This window comes from Emys orbicularis, chromosome 1, assembly GCF_028017835.1.
Source record: "Emys orbicularis isolate rEmyOrb1 chromosome 1, rEmyOrb1.hap1, whole genome shotgun sequence".
In the NCBI taxonomy this organism is placed as follows: Eukaryota; Metazoa; Chordata; order Testudines; family Emydidae; genus Emys; species Emys orbicularis.
The window spans coordinates 360,496,392-360,515,398 of record NC_088683.1 but is presented as its reverse complement, the minus strand read 5'-3'; the positions used below and the strand labels follow the sequence as shown (position 1 = coordinate 360,515,398).

The 19,007-nt window shown below is 44.3% G+C and overlaps 1 protein-coding gene across 1 annotated transcript; it reads right to left on the bottom strand.

Annotated features, from left to right (window-relative positions):
• Positions 1 to 5,485: 5,485 nt before the first annotated feature.
• LOC135873012 (olfactory receptor 2AT4-like) lies at positions 5,486 to 6,463 on the bottom strand. Its single transcript, XM_065397468.1, has one exon. The coding sequence runs from the start codon at positions 6,461 to 6,463 to the stop codon at positions 5,486 to 5,488; it is 978 nt and encodes a 325-aa protein (XP_065253540.1).
• Between the last annotated feature and the right edge of the window lie 12,544 nt (positions 6,464 to 19,007).

Below are 19,007 nucleotides of genomic sequence, written 5' to 3'. Positions count from 1 at the left end.
GGACATGCGGAGCCCCTCGGGGGCACAATATATGTGGGCTCCCAGCTTGCCAAGTACGTCCCGCCCAAGAAGGTCCGCGGGGCCCTCTGGCATAACCACGAACTTATGTGACAATTTTAAAGATCCAAGCTCAACAGGGACAGGGCAGGATAGGGGGGCCGAACACGGGTTGCCTTCAATGCCCTGCACCCAGACCCTAGTATCTGAAAGAGGTCCTGGAACAAAAGTTAAAGTAGAGAGAGTGGCTCCAATATCTACTAAAAAAGGCACGAGTTGTCCCCCAATTCTCCAATAAACTTGTGACTGCAAACCCAAATCCCACTCCAATTCCTCCAAGGCTCCCAGTACCTCCGCCTCTAGTCACTGAGGGTTGACGAGGTCCTGGGGAGCATTAGGGGGAAAGGATGACTCAGCCCCTGGATGACCCCTCCAAGGAGCCCCCGGGGTAGCAGGGGGCATTCCCTTTTCCAATGTCATGGTTGTTTACAATAGTTACAATTTCCGTTCCTTGCCCCACTCCATGCTCCTCCCCGTCCCGCCCCCCTTCCGCGACCCCTCCCGCCTGAGTTCTCTCGCCTTTGCCAATTCTAGCTCCCAAAGGGTACCTGCAATGCTGCTGCCAGCATACTAACTTCTTCCTTCTTCTGCTTGCGTTTTTCTTTTGTCTTTTCCTCGTCCCGGCTATTGAACACAAAAGTGGCCAGCCGTACCACTTCGTTCAGGGGCTTTCCCGGCCAGTCGGGAACGTGCTTAGAAAAATACTTTTTTATATCTGGTGTTGCCTGATCGACATAAAAGGAGACCATCATCGGGCGGCTGGCCTCGGCCTCCGGGTCCACTCCACCCCCATACATTCTAACCTGCTTAGACAAGCGGGCCAAAAACGCAGATGGATGTTCATTTAGGTCTTGCTGACACTCCCTAATCTTTGACCAGTTAGCCATTTTACTTCCAGCCCTGCGAATGGCCTCCAACAAACCTTGCTTACCGGCGGCCAGGAGGGCCCCGCCCGTAATATCGTTGGGGTTCCACTGGGGGTCAGCTACCGACCAAGGATTACGCTGGAGAGGGTCCTCCCCTGCCCAGCGTCGATTCGCGTCTAAGATAGCAAATCTTTCATCAGGGGTAAAAAGAGTATCCAAAATACCTCTACGTCTCCCCAATCGGGAGTATACGCATTAAAGACTGTCCGGATGGTTTGTAAAACCTTTTCTGGGTCATCTCGCAGCCGAGGCATCTGCTGCTGCCAGGTAACTAGATCCCCGGGGGCAAATGGTCGGTGTACGTTTACCAATTGTATCTGCTGAATGCCGTTCAACCTGGCTGTAGCGACGGGTTGCTGGATCAAAGGTGCCTGGAGCGCAACTGGGGGAGGGGATAGAGATGGGTACAGAGAGGCAAGGGGGGGGGAGTAGAGGGAAGAGGTGGAGGAGGAGGACAAGCAGCATAGGGCGGAGCGGAACCCGCAAGCGACATACAAACCTTAGAACCGGTATCAGAACTTGGAGTCGGGGGGCGCCCCTTTGCTCGGGCGGATGCCCAATTATCCCATACGTACCAATAATCCATTTGGGCCGGATACTTGTCCTCCAGCTGCTGCCTGAGGCAAGTCAATTTGTCCTGCCCAAAAGTTCCGTCGGGTGGCCATTCAAAGGGCGCCTGAATAGTCAGCGCTGGCCACTCGACTTTACACAAAATTACAGCTCTCTTTTTACCTAACCCATGGGTACCAGAAATATTCTTCCAATTCTCGAGAATCTCAGCCAAAGGGGTCCCCTTACTCACACTCTGCCCAGAGCCCATTATAGGCTACCAAAAGGACACCAAATGTGCCACCTTATCGCCTAAGCGCCGGCCCACACTCCCGCTCCTCGGAGTCCCCAAAGGTGAACTCACCCTGTGCCGGTTGGAGTTGTCCAGGAGGAGGAGTGCGGTCTCACTTGTAGGGGCGAGCCTAGAGTCCCATCTGGGTCGCCAAGAACTGTTGCGAATTACACCTATAAGTCACGTGCAGTTCGAGTCTAGGCTGAGGCACAGGAATAAAGTCCGCGAATGCAGAGTATTACAGAGATAATAGGTTTATTTCACTCGAGTGAGGTGCCCCCCTGCTAATCAGGAGGGGACCCAGACAGTCGGTTACACAAAGATTATATACCTTTTAGCAGTGCATGCTACCCTCATGCATCGTAACTTTTGGCCAATGAACAAGCCGTTTACTTGTCTCTCACCTATCCTAACTAAGCATCTCCCTCGTGCTGGCTAGCGTTACAAGCCCCCGAGCTCATGCACAAGCCCCCCTCTCCTCCTCCTCCTCAAGGCCATGTTGTCTGAATTAGCTGGCATTCCTTCCTTTTACTGTTTCCAGATGTTCCTTTCTCCCCTTCCCCATTTTCCAGTACATGATGTGCTCGCTTCTAGCTAATGGCGGGCCCAAACCAAAATGGAGTCACTCATGCTAACTTTCCCAACAGTACTCAAGTCAAGACATTTTATTTATTTCTTTAGATTAATAATAAAAGTCTCATCATTCATCTATCTTCTCCCTTAGAAAACTATTACAAAATTAAAATATAAATAATCACACAGTCCAGGATTACTTGAGTTATAAATAAATAAATGACAATAAAAAATCCAGATGCCTCCATGCCTCAGCCAGTTGCATACACAACTGTAACTCTGTCCCTTATGTGAGTGCTTTGGGATATCGCATTTCATGCTCACATACTGGTTTTCAAATTTCATAGATCATTACACAATTTTTCTACAACCGTGTCTGCGTGTGTAGCACCTTGCAATGCATTCTTCACTCTTAGTACTTACAAGGATTTAGTTCTAAAATTTCCAGTATAACTTTATTCACTTAGGTCCCAACCCAGCAAGTAGCTCCATTAGGGAGCCCCTACCCTGTGCCCAGTAGAACTCGTTGCCGGGGGTGTTGTGAAGGCCAAAAGTATAATGGTGTTCAAAAAAGAACTAGATAAGTTCATGGAGGATAGGTCCATCAATGGCTATTAGTCAAGCTGGTCAGGGATGCAAACCCGTGCTCTGAGTGTCCCTAACTTTTGATTAGCAGAAGCTGGGAGTAGATGACAGGAAACATCACTAAAGGATTGCCTGTTCTGTTCATTCCCTCTGAAACATCTGCCATTGGCCACTCTTGGAAGACAGGATACTGGGCTAGATGGACCATTGGTCTGAGTCAGAATGGCCATTCTTATGTTCTTATATTCTTAATTAGGCAGGCCAAAAAAGAATTTGAAGAGCAACTAGAAAAAGAGACAGAAATTAACAGTAAAATAATTTCTAAGTACATCAGAAGCAGGAAGCATGCCAAAACATGCTTTGGGGGGAGGGATAGCTCAGTGGTTTGAGCATTGGCCTGCTAAACCCAGGGTTGTGAGTTCAATCCTTGAGGGGGCCACTTGGGGATCTGGGGCAAAATCAGTACTTGGTCCTGCTAGTGAAGGCAGGGGGCTGGACTTGATGACCTTTCAGGGTCCCTTCCAGTTCTAGGAGATGGGATATCTCCATTAATTATAACATCAGTGGGGCCACTGGATGATTGAGGTGCTAAAGAGGTATTCAACGAAGATGAGGCTGTTACAGAGAAGCAAAATTAATTCTTTGCATCTGTCTCAGTGACTCCAGATTAAACATGCTCAGTCAGAATGCCAGCACAATAAATTCCCATGGCATCTGAATGCCAAGCTGAGATCTTTGCTCAAGTACAAGCAACAATTAAAATGTGTAATCAAAACTTCGTTCACAGTTCTACTGATGTGTGATTTCTCATTATAATGATGTTTTTTGCTGGGCTATGAAGGGCCACAGAATAAAAACTTATTTTGGTCAGTAACATCTGCTGCTGTGGCTGGATATACACAGGGAGCAGGTCTATTAAGTAAGGAGGACCTGTTTTCAGATGACCATTTCCTAAGTTAAAGAGTGTTGCATCCAGCATGGGAGAAATTTTTATTAGACCTCATCTTGACAAATAAAAAGGAACTGATCACAGAACTCAAACTTAATGGTAAATTAGGTACAAGAGATCATGACTTGGTCACATTTATAATATGCAAACAGAATAAAGTCCCGACCAGTGATGTATATATTTGATGCTTTAACAGTGCCAGTTTCACCAAGCAGAAAACAATTTGAGCCAACTCATGAAAATGTGAATGATATTTGGGAACTGTTTAAGAACACTTTGCTAGTCACCCCCAAAGCCACAATCCCATGATTGTTTTTTAAACCAATACTGCCTTCTCCCTTGATCTATTTTAGAGAGGAAGTGAAGGCAGCTGTAAAAATAAAAAATAATATATAACAAATGGAAGAAAGGGAAAGTTGGAAATAATGAATATAAATCAGAAGCTAGAAATTTTGGTAAATTGATAAGGAAAGCAAATGGACACAAGCAGAAATGTATGGCCAGCAGAATTAAGGACAACAAGAAAGAGTTGTATAAGTATATTAGCAACAAAAAGAATGTTAATCATGGCATTGATCCATTACTAGATGGAAATGGTAGAATTGTCAATAATAATGTAGAAAAGGCAGAAGTGTTCAAAAATATTTTTGTCCTGTACTTGGGTAAAAAACAACAACAGATAAAACAGATGATGTAATCATATCATAGGAAATATTGTTTGCACTCCACTAGAATCTCAGGAGGATGTTAAACAGTGGATACCCAAGTTAGATATTTTCAGACCAGCAGGTCTGGATAACTTCCATCCAAAAATTTAAATGAGCTGGCTGAGGAGCTTGCTGGGCTGTTAAGGTTGATTTCTAATAAGTCTTGGAACATCGAGGAAGTTCCAGAAGACTAGGAGAAAGCTAGTGTTGTGCCAATATTTAAAAAGGGTAAACATGATGACCAGGTAATTAAATGCCAAGTTGGAGCGGCTCAGGTCTGGGGCAGGGGATTAGGGTGTGGGACTGGGGTGCGGGGCTGGGGTGCGGGCTTACCTCAGGTAGCTCCTGGTCAGCGGCACAGTGAGGGTGCTAAGGCACGCTTCCTGCTTGTCCTAGTACCGCAGACCGTGCTGTGCCCTGAAAGCGGCCAGCAGCAGGTCTGGCTCCTAGGCAAAGGCGCGCAAGCAGCTCCACGTGTCTCTCGCCCACAGGCATCGCCCCCCCACAGTGGCCAATGGGAGTGCGGAGCCAGTGCTTGGGGCAGCACACAGGGCCCTGGGCCCCCCCACCTAGGAACCGGATCTGTTGCTGGCCAATTCCGGGGCACAGTGCAGTGTCAGAGCAGGTAGGAATTAGCCTGCTTTAGCCGGGCAGCACCGCCGACAGGACTTTTAACGGCCTGGTTGGTGGTGCTGACCAGAGCTGCTGTGACCCAGTGCCTTACATTCTGCGATACAGTATTGGGCCGTGACCTGCAGTTTGACAACCACTGATTTAAACCCTACTTAACCCCTTTACAGGGGGTTGATGTGATGTATAGGTTCTGTGTGAAACTTCTGTGTTGGAGCTAATTTTTCCTCCTTAGATTACAGTTTTTAGAAGGAGGAAAGATCTTCAGAAAAACAATCTTTTTTACTGCACATTTTACTTCCTTGTTTCGCAAAGTATAAATGAGTGGATTTAACAAAGGAGTTAAAATAGCAAAAATAACATTGCTCATTACATGGATATCAATGGGCATGTCTGTTCTGTAGGAAATATATGCCAGGGCAATGGATGAATAGTAAGTGCCAACCACAATCAAATGGGAAGTGCAAGTAGAAAATGCCTTACTGCGACCTACTTTAGAGTTGATCTTTAATATGGAGATAATGATGTGAACATATGATAGGGTGACAAGCATAAGTGGCACAAATGAAACAGTCATGGCAATGGAAAACCCCAAGAAAGTCTGAAGAGAGGCACTGAAATCTGAACATGCTGCTTGCACAACTGCCAAGTGATCACAAAAGCAATGGTAAACTGTGGTTGTTTCACCAAATGTTAACTGAGAGGTCTGGAAGACGACAGGTATTGGTATTAACAATGCAGTAATCCAAGCACATACTGCCAGTTGAATGTTTACTCTCTTTGTCATTTTAACTGGGTAATGCAAAGGATTACAAATTGCTTCATAACGATCATAAGACATGACTACAAGAAGCAGCGATTCAGTCACTGCGAGACCATGAAAACAATACATCTGCAGAAAGCAGACATGAAAAGAAATAGTTTTGGCATTGACCAGAAACATTGCCAACATTTTGGGAATGGTAGTAGTTGTAAGCAGTATATCTAAGGCAGAGAGATTAGCTAGGAAAAAGTACATGGGTTTGTGAAGTGTTTGATCGACCACAACTACAGCTATAATAATGATATTCCCAATTAGTATTAGCAGGTAGAATAACAAAAATACAAGGAAAAGAGGGATCTGGAAATCTTGAAGTGCAGGAAATCCAATGAGATAAAAGTCTTTAGCAGAAGAATTGCTGTTGCAGTTGTTCATAGTCTGATTGTTGAAAACATCTAGAATGAAAAACACAAAATCAGGAAACAATCCTAATTATTACAAAAAAGATTGTAGGGTCATGAATGATGTGCTGAAGAGCTTTGTTGATAAAATAACATATTGGATATATTCTTATAGCTAAGTCCCCCTCATGCAATTTCAGTTAACTTTCAGTGCCTTCCATCCCAAACAATGTGCAACCCTCCTTTCTTCCCTGGATTACTCGGGAGCAGGCAACACTCATTTTTGTGCCTGGGCACCTGATGTGCTGACATTAAAGGAGATCCTGAATATCCCAGTGGTGATGTTGGATAAGTGGGAATCCTCTATCCACCCCTCTGCTGCAGTCCCTTTCCGCCTAAGGAATTTAAAATTGGCGGTGCTTCCACCTGGCTGGCCCCTGTACACATTCAACGGTGTGCCTTGGGAACCTCCAGCAATAAACCCCTTCAAATAGTAATAATAATAACCTGTGGCATGGGTCTAACTCAAATACCAATTATAAATAATATACATCCAATATACTTAAATTAGAGCAAACACTCACTTACTTAACAATTTAAGAAACAGGCATAACAGACTAAGATTAAATGTCACTACTAATTTAAATCCACAGGGGCAGTTGAATAAAATCAATTAACAAATATAATATACAGTGATAAATGAAACTCATGTAACTGGCATTTACACTGCCACCATTCACCGCACCCCGCAGTGGACACTCCTCTGGATCTCAGAGTCCTAAACGCTTGCGTGGGCGCACTTGAAGACCTGAAGCTGGAGACAGCACTCCGTTCATTCTCAGTATCAGTCCAGGCAAGGCAAAAAGCAGAATAACCCCTCTGATGATTGGAGCTGGCCCCATCAAATACCAGCAGCTCTGGGCCCTGGTTCGGTGGGAAGATCACTCTGCCTCTCCTCAGACTCAGACTTTCTGCTGTGCCCCTTCCCTTGCAAGTACTTTCCCAAACAACAGTGGGGGTTACTCAGAGTTCCCTCACTGCAAGCCCACCTCAGTCAGCTGTACGCTCAGTGATTGTCTCTGCTCTGACTCCAGTGAAGCCACCAACAGCCTCTGAGGATCCCTGCTCGATCAAAGCCCCTGCAGGATCTCAGCAGCAGCTTCTGGCTTCCTAGCAGCAGATCCTACTATGGACAGAGCTCCACAACAGCAATCTCACTCCTTTTTCCCAAAATGGAGTCCACCACCTGCTCTCCCTGCATGAGGAACTATCATGGGAGTTGTAGTCTCTAAGGCTAGATTGCAGCACACAGGCTTTTCCCTTGTAACACTCCTAAAAAAAAAGTTCAGAGGCCCCTCTAATAAAGGGTACCTACAAATATATTTAGCAAGGATGGGCAGGGATGGTGTCCCTAGCCTCTGTTTGCAGAAGCTGGGAATGGACAATGGGATGGATCACTTGATTATTACCTGTTCTGTTCATTCTCTCCAGGGCATCTGACATTGGCCACTGTCGGAAGGCAGGATACTGGTCTAGATGGACCTTTGGTCTGACCCAGTATGGCTGTTCTGATGTTCTTATGTATATATGAAGCCGCTGGGGAGAAAATGAGATGGTTTAAGTACTATGTTGATGACAATTAGCAATACACCTGTTTCATTGGATCTAGATGATGTAGTTACTCAGCTTTAAGTCTGACCATATAGTCATTGATATCCTTAACAAAGAGAACAAAAGAACATAATCATGGACTTCAATCTCTTACCTAGCAGCCTGAATTTGTCCTCCAGGAGCTCTATCCTACCTTTCCCTGTGTCATTGGTACCACAACCACTGCCTTCTCCCCAGCACTGCACATAAGTCTGTTTAGATGTCTCGAGAGCTTCATAGCCAGCAGGCAATTCAATATGTGGTTCTTCCAGTCATCACAAATGCAACTATTTATATTTCTAATGATCAAATCCACCATTCCTATGTAAGCAGGGTCTGCATGAGCTCTCCCATGACAGCTAAGTGTGGGGGGGGACCTCAGGAGCAAGCTGTATTTACATGAACACAGCTACTCTTCCAAGATATACAGCAGATAGGGTGGTGTTGCTCAAAGTGATCAACTTTTAGTACTGAATGCAGGGGTAGTGAAATGTTGTTATCAATGTTGTTATCTTTATTGTATGAATAAAGGGGAACAGAAATGTGCTTAACCTGTCCGAAATGAGGGGGTCACCCTCAGCTGAAAGGCCCTCTTTAAGCCAGGAGCTCAAATGCCAGACCCCTGTGAAAGTAAGAGGGGTGGGGACAGGTGTCCCAGCCAGGAGGTGTGGACTCTCCCTAAGGGGGTCCCTGGTCTGATTTAATCTGTTCCTCCCACCTGTTCAAAGATAGTGCTAAATAGGCTCCATTAGGAACCTTTGTTATTTTAAGTGCTTAAATGAGACCTGAAATCACTCGTGGTGGTACAGCATTTCTGCCCAACTGGCTAAAAGCTGAAAATCACTAGAGGTGACAACCACTAAGAGACTGACCTGCAGAGGTCACAACAGAGAGGCAGGTGGCAGCAGAAGGTAAATGACAGTTAGCCAGCAGGCGGGAGCAGAATGAGCGGCTGGATGGGCGGCCAGCAGAGAGGAACCATGGCTGGCAGGGCAGCCAGCGGAGAGGAACCACAGCTGGCAGAGCAGCCAGCTAGAGCAAGTACTCAGATAGCAGAGCAAACAATGTGCCTTATTCCCAGGGTGGGAAGTGAACTCATGTAGATGCACCTCTGAACTCTGGGTCCTCACTGACCAAGGACAACCACTGTGACTGGAGTATGGTGAGGGGACACAGAAACAGAACTTGTGGTTGCAGAACTCAAGAACGTGATGCAGAATGCACTGCCCCACTCACTCTGGGGTGGGTGTCCTGATCTCAATTTTATCATTATGAATCCTGCTTGTGGCATTTTCCCTAATTCATGTCAGGTGACTTCCCTCCTTTCATTAAAAGTTTCTTTTCTACACTCAGACTCTGCTTGTGAGTGGGGAAGTATTGCCTCTCAGAGGCGCCTAGGGGTGGTATGTAATCTTCCCAGGTTACTGAGTGGGGACTCAAACCAGTTCTGTGTTGTATTCTTGCAAATACAAGAATATGAATACAAATACAAGAATACAGGGGGGAGGGATAGCTCAGTGCTTTGAACATTGGCCTGCTAAACCAAGGGTTGTGAGTTCAATTCTTGAGGGGGCCACTTAGGGATGTGGGGTAAAATCAGTACTTGGTCCTGCCTAGTGAAGGCAGGGGGCTGGACTCAATGACCTTTCAAGGTCCCTTTCAGTTCTAGGAGATAGGATAACTCCATTAATTAATTTACTTATCTATAAAGGAACCCCTAAATATTGAACCCAGCCCTGGTTGCTGCTGGCTCTACTTGGCAGAAGAGTTACAACTATTACCCATGTCTTTCAAATAACTGGGATTCCCTCCTCCCGAGAGGTATCCTCAGTACAAGAGGATTCCGTGACATCATCTGGGAGGAGGGTCCCAACTATGAGATCATTTCTCTCCACTCCAGTTTGATGTTCTCCTTCCCTGAGACATTCATCCTCCTCAACAGCACAGAGACAGTCAGACTGGGAATGGGACCACTCTGTGTCCTAGAAAAAGTCTCATCTGTGTACCCCTCAGTCTCCCTTAGCTCCTCTAGTTCAGCCACTCTGGTCTCAAGAGCCCATACTACATCTGTGAGGACCATGAGCTCCTTGTACCTAGTACACACACACATGCCACCTGCTCACAAAGCAGGTAATCATACATGCTGCATTCAGTGCAATAAACTGGATAACCCCTATTCTGCTTCTGGAATTCTGCCTGCATTCTTTTTACTCCGGCAGCTTTTTTGGGGGGGGGAACTGTTTATTGCTCTAAATTATAGGAATATTAATTAGGTGTATCTAGCTCTCATGTTCCCTCTCTCAGCTCTGTCACAAAACTCCCCTGTTAGCTGATCCTGTTTGCTAGCTCATCTGATATCTTAGGACCTGGCTTTTTAAACCCCTGTTGTCCCTTAGTAGCACTGCCCCCTGGTTAATGGGTGCTAAAGGGCATAGGGATCGAAGCCTTATTAATAAGCTCTCAGGCTTACCTAGCAGGCTTCTAGGCTCAGCACACAAATTCACCCCAAGGGTCCCATAGTCGCACTTCCTTCACCTGAAAAACTCCCTTGCGAAACTCCCCTGTTAAATGCTCCTGTTTGCTAGCTATAAGGTTAAGGGGTGACTTGATCACAGTCTATAAGTAGTTAATAATGGGCTCTTCAGTCTAGCAGAGAAAGGTATAACATAATCCAGTGGCTGGCAGCTGAAGCTAGACAAATTCAGAATGGAAATAAGGTGTATATTTTGAACAGTGACAGTAATTAACTATTGGAACAATTTTTACCCAGAGTTGTGGCAATATTTGAATCAAGATTGGATGGTTTTCTAAAACATCTGCTCTAGGAATTATTTTGGGGAAGTTCTATGGCCTGTGTTATACAGGATTTTAGATTAGATGATCACAATGATCCCTTCTGGCCTCAAAATCTATAAACCTTTCTATCACATCAATTGCATATGTGTTATTTGTGCCTTTGTCTTTTTAGCTAGTTACTGCAACATGCTATACTTCAGAGACTGCTGCAGTTTCCAAGTAGTCTTCAGGTGTAGCCTGAATCCAGCTAATCACTTACTTACTGTACCATACAGGGAAGGACCACATGTTACACTTTTGCACCAGAGACATCCCTGGCTCCAGTTAGGTACAATAAAAACATAGCCAATGTCATAATGTATCAGGAGATGTTTCAGAGGAAGCACAAGCTTTAAACGTGTAAATGTTTTGGATGTTCCTTTGCTCTTGTGCCTAAGAGTGCCCCAAAGTCTCACATTTATTTTATATACCGCTATTATGTCACCTCTCTAAACTTAATCACCCCCATCATCTCTTCTCATGTGCAATATCCATGCCTCCAATCATATTTATATCCCATCTCTGGACTTCTCCATTTCTTGCAGAATAGTTTTTGAATTGGGACTAAAATTGAATACCTCATTCAATGCAGGGACATCCAATAAGTTTATGTAATGGCATTATAATATATTCTGTATTATCCTCTATCACAGTGGTTTTCAAACTTTTGTACTGGTGACCCCTTTCGCATAGCAAGCCTCTGAGTACGACCCCCCCTTATAAATTAAAATAACTTTTTATAAATGCTGCAGGCAAAGCGGGGGTTTTTAGGGTGACAGCTCATGACCCCCCCCCGTAATAACCTTTTGACCCCCTGAGGGGTCCCAACCCCCAGTTTGAGAACCCCTGCTCTATCACTTCCGTAATAAAAGCTAACATCGTGTTTGCTTTTCTGAGAACTTTTTAGAACTCATGAATGTGTATGAGTAATTCTCGGTGTTCCTTCCAATGTGCATTATCTTGCACTTCTGAATTCAAAGTATTCAGTTTTGATCTATAAAGCCATTTATAATTTGGATCTTGGCAATTTTAAAGATCCCCTATTCCTAAGGAGCAACTCAGCAGTTGAGATCAGCTGGGATATTCAACCTGAAAACTTTAGATTATACTCGGGTTTTTTCCCCCGTAGAGGAAGGGGAGGCTTTTAGCTTGCATGAAAGATTTTATTTGGAATTGGGGTGGCCTTTTAATGTCATTTTGAAATTATAAAAATCTGACTAGAGTATTTTGTTTTTCTAATTTTTTGTGACTTAAGAGTTATTGATAGTTGCACTGTATAAACTGAATGAATAAATACTAAAAGTTATTCATAGATTAATAGTAATTAGAGATGGATGTAATTCATCATCTCAGCCAATACAGGATTGTTTCCTTTTCTCTCCTGGTATATATAATACACAAATATACAAATACAAAAGTATATATTTATTAATGTTTTGTTCAGCTAATTTAATATGTTTCAAGGGAGGGATTTCCATGCTTTCTCCTGGGAGAGCATTCCACTTTCTCATAAATCTCACTGTTAGGAAGAACAACAAGGAGTCCTTGTGGCACCTTGGAGACTAACAAATTTATTTGGGCATAAGCGTTCGTGGGCTAAAACCCAAAGGCTGAGAGAGGACATGATTGACCTCTATAAAATATATCAGGAGAGGAAACACTCAGGTGGGAGAAGGGCTGTTTAAGCTAAAGGACAATATTGGTACAAAAACAAATGGCTATAAACTGGCCATGAATAAATGGCTGGAAATTAGAAAAAAGTTTCTAACCATTAGAGGTGTGAGGTTCTATAACAGCCTCCTACTAGGAGAATAGCTAGGGGAAACAACCTGTAATAGTTTAAGATGGAGCTTGACAAGTTTATGGACGGGACGATAGGATTGGCTTGCCTGTGATAGCAGGAAACTCGATTTGATGATCCATTAAATTCCTTCCAGTCCTACATTAATCTAAATTAAGCTTTTTAACCTTTTTTGGTTCCTCTATCCTTAGTACAGAAAGTAACTATTGGAAGTTTACTGCTATAATCTCAAGTATTTGTCATATCTATGCCTCTTCATTTTTCTCTTCCCTCTGCTATTATTTTTTCAACTCTGTAAAGATTTGAGGATACAATTTGAATGAGAATTGCTATACTATCAAATATAAAATTGTTGTACTGTACTGAATGAAAACGTTCACCATTTAATAGTCTTAAAATTAGCATTGACTTGAAACTCAGACATGGTAAATCAAATGAAAAAAATCACATCCTTTGGTGCCTGTTGACATAAATTATATTAAAAATGGTTCTCCATGCAGGATACCATGAGAAAAAAATTAAATCAAAAGAAAGCATTAGTCTGAAATTTATGGACATTAATATGATAATATAAACTGTAACTCACTTTGAGTTCCAAAGATTACAAGAGCTTTGTTTTCACTGGTGTTACACTCTGGCAAATACACTGATTGAGGCTTTGCGTTTCTTTTGAACAAACTGCGTAGTCCTTTTCTCCACCTTCAGTCCCCAAAGAAAACAATGTTAATTTCATCTTATCTACAATTAAGAGACTCCTGCACACATAGTTATTTTCATGATAAACAATCCCAGCAGAATTTGGAATCTCAAATGCACTGCAGAGCTCATAATTTGCGTAAATTACATTGGAGATTTGCACAATCAAGGAAATGAAAGCCAGGTATTTGAAAAACAGAGTGTACAGCATGATAAACCTTCATCAGGATGTGCCATTGTAGCCGTTATTTTATATTTGATTCAGTCCTGCTCCCATTGACATTGGCTTCAATGGGCGATTGTTCAATCCAATTCTGTAATTCCAAACTTTTTCCATTACATGAAATAATTTAAGGCCTCTGTGACATTCCCCTCTGTTGTTATCTGGACCGGTGACCTGCTAGGTCACTCCAATCTTTGACTCTGTGAGCCAGCCTGACCCTGCTGTGCTGTGAGAACCCCCACTCCTGACTTGTTCACGCACAGCCTCTAGCATGTAAGCTGCTCCTTGGATTGTGCAACCAAATGACACTAGCCAATATCTCCGGTCCCAGACGCAACCCTAGGAACCTCTGTCTTGCAGTTATGCCTGCTGGACGCTGATGCTTATATGCATTCATCAATTTAACAAAGAAATTGATACGTACCAGGCTTGTTATCCCAAGGGGAGTCTCTGACATGCTTCAAACCAAACGCACTGCTTCAGATAGAACAAACAGATTTATTAACTACAAAGATAAATTTTAAGTGATTATAAGTCAAAGCATAACAAGTCGGATTTGGTCAAATGAAATAAAAGCAAAACGCATTCTAAGCTGATCTTAAGACTTTCAATGCCCTTACAAACTTAGATGCTTCTCACCACAGGCTGGCTGGTTGCCCATCAGCCAGGCTCACCCCTTTGATCAGTGCTTCAGTCGCTTGAGGGTGGTGTGTGTAGATGTAAATGGAAGAGAGGGGAGCATGGCAAACATCTTTCCCTTTTATCATGTTCTTTCTTCCCTCTTGGCTTCCCCGCCCCCCCACCCCGCTTCAGAGTCAGGTGAGCATTACCTCATCGCAGTCCCAAACTGACCAAAGAAAGGGGCATGACTCACTTGAGAGTCCAACAGATCCTTTTGTTGCTGCCTAGGCCAGCGTCCTTTGTTCCTGTGAGGCTGGGCTGGGTTTGTCCCATACATGCCCTGATGAGGTGTGAACTGCCTCTATGCTCTTGGAGAGTTTTTGCCTGGGCTTATTTTAAGCCATGAAGACACATTTTCAGCCTCATAACTATATACATGAAATTATAACCTATAACAATTACTATAACATCACTATGACAACAATGCTCAGTGCATCATGAGCCTTCCGAAAACACACACACACACACACACACATGCACTCCTTTCCATGCCCCTCTATTTTCTCTCCACCACACCACTGAATCCCTCATTTTTCCATCCCTCTTTTCTCACAGTTTGAATTCATTGTCCCTATACTGTATCTCCAGCATATCAGTGGAGTTCCCCTGAATTCTTTGTATCCCTTCTCTTCCTATACTTCCTATTCAGGTCTGCATTCTGCCAATGGTACCCCCTTGCAGATGAACACAGAATCCTACTCTTGGATATCTGTATCAGTGAAGGAACTAAGTGATGGTGAGGACTGTTCTGTCCTTCATGGCCTTGGGAGGATGGGTACAAGGCTTACAAGGTGCATGCACAGATCCAACGGACACTGCTGGCTGAATGTATTTAAACCATGGATGGGAGAGTCAATAAAAATAAAAAGAGCTTTGTGTCCACAACTCAACTGACCCTAAAATCTTGAATGAGCTTTGAAAAAGTACATTTTTAACAAAGTGTACTTTTTATTTCTGTTCTGAAAAGATGATAAAATACCACAAAAAGGATCTTGTTTCAGTATTTCCAGCCTGGAAGCAGGGGTGAAAGTAACTGAAAGGACTTACCGGTACTCCGGAGTCCTGAGCAGGGTGCGTGGCCTCAACCGAAAGAGGCGTGGCCTCAACCAGACGAGGCGGGGCCCTGGCCCTTTAAATCACCGCCCGAGCCCTGGCGCCGCTACCCCGGGCCCTTTAAAGCGCCATCCAAGCCCTGCTGCCGGAGCCCCGGGGCAGCAGCGGCAGGGCTCCGGCGGGGATTTAAAGGGTCCGCTGCTCCCTGCAGTGGCGGAGCCCTGGACCCTTTAAAGAGCCACCTGAGCCCCACTGCCGGAACCCCAGGGCAGCGGCGGCAGGGCTGGGCAGTGATTTGAAGGGCCCGGGGCTCCTCATAGCGGCCGGAGCCCCGGGCCCTTTAAATCACCACCCAAGCCCTGCCGCTGCTACCCCAGGGCTCTGGCAGTGGGGCTCAGGAGGCGATTTAAGGGGCCCATAGCTCCGGCCACTGCGGGAAGCCCCAGGCCCTTTAAATCACCAGCCAGTCTCGTACGGCGCGGCGTATTGGCTCTTGCTGGTACGCCATACTGGGCCGTACTGGCTTACTTTCACCTCTGCCTGGAAGAAGCCAGAAATTACCAGTAATCTTAGAGACACCTGATGGCACCAGACCATCAGTCTGAGATGGATAAGCTATCCTATGTAAACTCCAGCTAATCATCTAAACTTGTTCATGCTTAATTGAATGTATGAACCTTTTGAGGTTTATCCATCAAAATATTTCACTGTATATGACTTTATGTAAACTTGTGTGATGAGGTATCCATCCACACAAACCCTGAGCAAGTAATGCGGGCCTACAGGAGTCAGTAACTTTACCTACTGCATCTGGAGAAGAGCCAAGGATTGATAAGCACTAATTGCAGATGAAGCCCAGTTAGGAGAGGATTATAAAGCCAGGAAGTAAGAGCAGGAAAGGAGCTGCAGGGATGAGGTCTGCAGTCACTCTCTGGACAGAAAGGGAGTTGGCCAGGGTCAAGAAGGAAATCCAGAGGAAAGAAAGACTTTGGGGTCTGTGACGAGATGCTTAGGGGGTGAACCAGAGCAGAGGAAACCCTGGTGGTAAACCCAGAGTTAGGGCAAGGAAACAAACAATTTTTTAAAACAAATAAAAGGAAGTTCTTCTTCACACAGCACACAGTCAACTTGTGGAACTTCTTGCCTGAGGAGGTTGTGAAGGCTAGGACTATAACAGCGTTTAAAAGAGAACTGGATAAATTCATGGAGGTTATGTCCATTAATGGCTATTAGCCAGGATGGGTAAGGAATGGTGTCTCTAGCCTCTGTTTATCAGAGGGTGGTGATAGATGGCAGGAGAGAGATCACTTATTCATTACCTGTTAGGTTCACTCCCTCTGGGGCACCTGGCATTGGCCACTGTCGGTGGACAGGATACTGGGCTGAATGGACCTTTGGTCTGACCCAGTATAGCCATTCTTATGTTCTTGTTCTTATGTTCTTAAGGAGATAGAGAGGTGGGGTAGGACGGAGCCCAGAGAAGCAGCAACCTGTACGGACAATGAGTATACCTAGGTTGCCAGGCATAGGTTCCCTGGGCTGGAACTTGGAATAGTGGGCAGACCCGGGTTCCCCTACCAGACACTAGGAAAGTGGAGACTACAGAGTGATGTGGCTGGAAGGGCAAGTCATGAAGAGGGAATAACCCAAGTCACAGAAAGAAAGAGGGGCCACAGTGCGAGCAGTAGAAGGAAGGGGGTGCCAGATGGGGCAAGAACTAATTCCCTGACCTAGCCACGAGGAGGAATACCTGTGCTGAGTAGGACTCCTTCACATGCAGAAATGTTAGAATTGCACAATATGATAATATAAGAGCGCTGATGGAACTTCCTATTGCTCAGAGATGAAATTGCATCATGCTCTACATACCACATTTCAAGTTCCTCGCGTTCTTTTCCCCTCATTCTGAAGTATGCAGTATAATGTAATTTATTGAGTCTATACTAGCAAAATAACTTCTGACATGTCTGAATCTCTTAAATGGAGACAATAAAACAATGGTCAATTCAACCTGGTGAAATGTAGAGAGGAAAGGATTAAGAATCATATTTCAGTTTTATCTTTATTTGGTGTATTTACTGGTAGTTTTAGTGCTGGAAATGGTTCCATTACTAAGCAAGATGTTAGTCAATAGGCAGCTCTTATGAGCAGCTGAATATACAAGTTAATTACTGTTATGCATATTATGAGTTGATATTTCAATCTGATCAAATGTTTTATAATGATTTAGGAGCAATCTTTTAACTTCTTTCCACTACATCATGAATAAAAAAATCATTAGACTTTTAAAATATTTTAATGGTAAACAGAGTTTAAAAGTTTGTTGCATATTATGGGGAAAGCCTAGCCCAGCTATACCACAATTACACCTCTAATACACTTTAGTTAGGTCAGGTTCCCAGGTAATTGTTCTTTCCTTCTTTTGTACAATCTCTCTTCATCTAACAGGTTGTGTTCCAAGAGCTGCCATTTAGAAAAAGAAAAAGCTCTTTCCACTTATAAACTGGACAAATTTGATCCAGAATCATGGAGAGATCATAAACACAATGCACTATGATACCCTTTTTATAAAATCACGGTTCACAGTACAGATGTTTTAAGGCACCAGTACACACCACACACCACACCACACACCACACCACACTTTCACTGTAACAGATTTTGCAATGCATGTGCAGTAGTGACCCCTGTTCAGAATGAAACAGATTCTGGCTACATTCAAGTATCAGGGGGTAGCCACAAAAACAACGAGGAGTCCGGTGGCACCTTAAAGGCTAACAGATTTATTTTGGCATAAGCATGCATCTGAAGAAGTGAGGTTTTTTACCCACGAAAGCTTATGCCGAAATAAATCTGTTAGTCTTTAAGGTGCCACCAGACTGTTGTTTTTGTGGCTACATTCAGATCTCTATGTACAGGAAAAATGTAAACCAAACTGAAAAATTATAAACAAATTAATATTTTTCCCTTTCAGAATACAGAGGAAAGTTAGTATGTTCAAAAATACTTGACAGAACTAGGAGTAATGGTCTCAAGTTGCAGTGGGGAAGGTTTAGGTTGGATATTAGGAAAAACTTTTTCACTAGGAGGGTGATGAAGCACTGGAATGGGTTACCTAGGGAGGTGGTGGAATCTCCTTCCTTTGAGGTTTTTAAGGTCAGGCTTGACAAAGCCCTGGCTGGGATGATTATTTGGGGATTGTCCTGCTTTGAGCAGGGGGTTGGTCTAGATGACCTCCTGAGGTCCCTCCCAATCCTGATATTCTACGATTCTATGATATTAATAGGATGAAAATCACCCCAATTCAGAGGAAGCCATATTAAGCCATTTAAACCCTATTTAACCCCTCTACAGGGGGCTGATGTGCCCCCCCCCCCCCGCCTAGGAGCCGGACCTGTTGCTGTCTGCTTCCGGGGCGCAGCATGGTGTCGGAGCAGGTAGGAATTCGCCTGCTTTAGCCGGGCAGCACCGCCGACAGGACTTTTAACGGCCCAGTTGGCGGTGCTGACCAGAGCTGCTGTGACCCAGTGCCTTACATTCCGCGACCCAGTACTGGGCTGTGACCTGCAGTTTGACAACCACTGATTTAAGCCCTACTTATGTGATGTATAGGTTCGGTGTGAAACTTCTGTGTTGGAG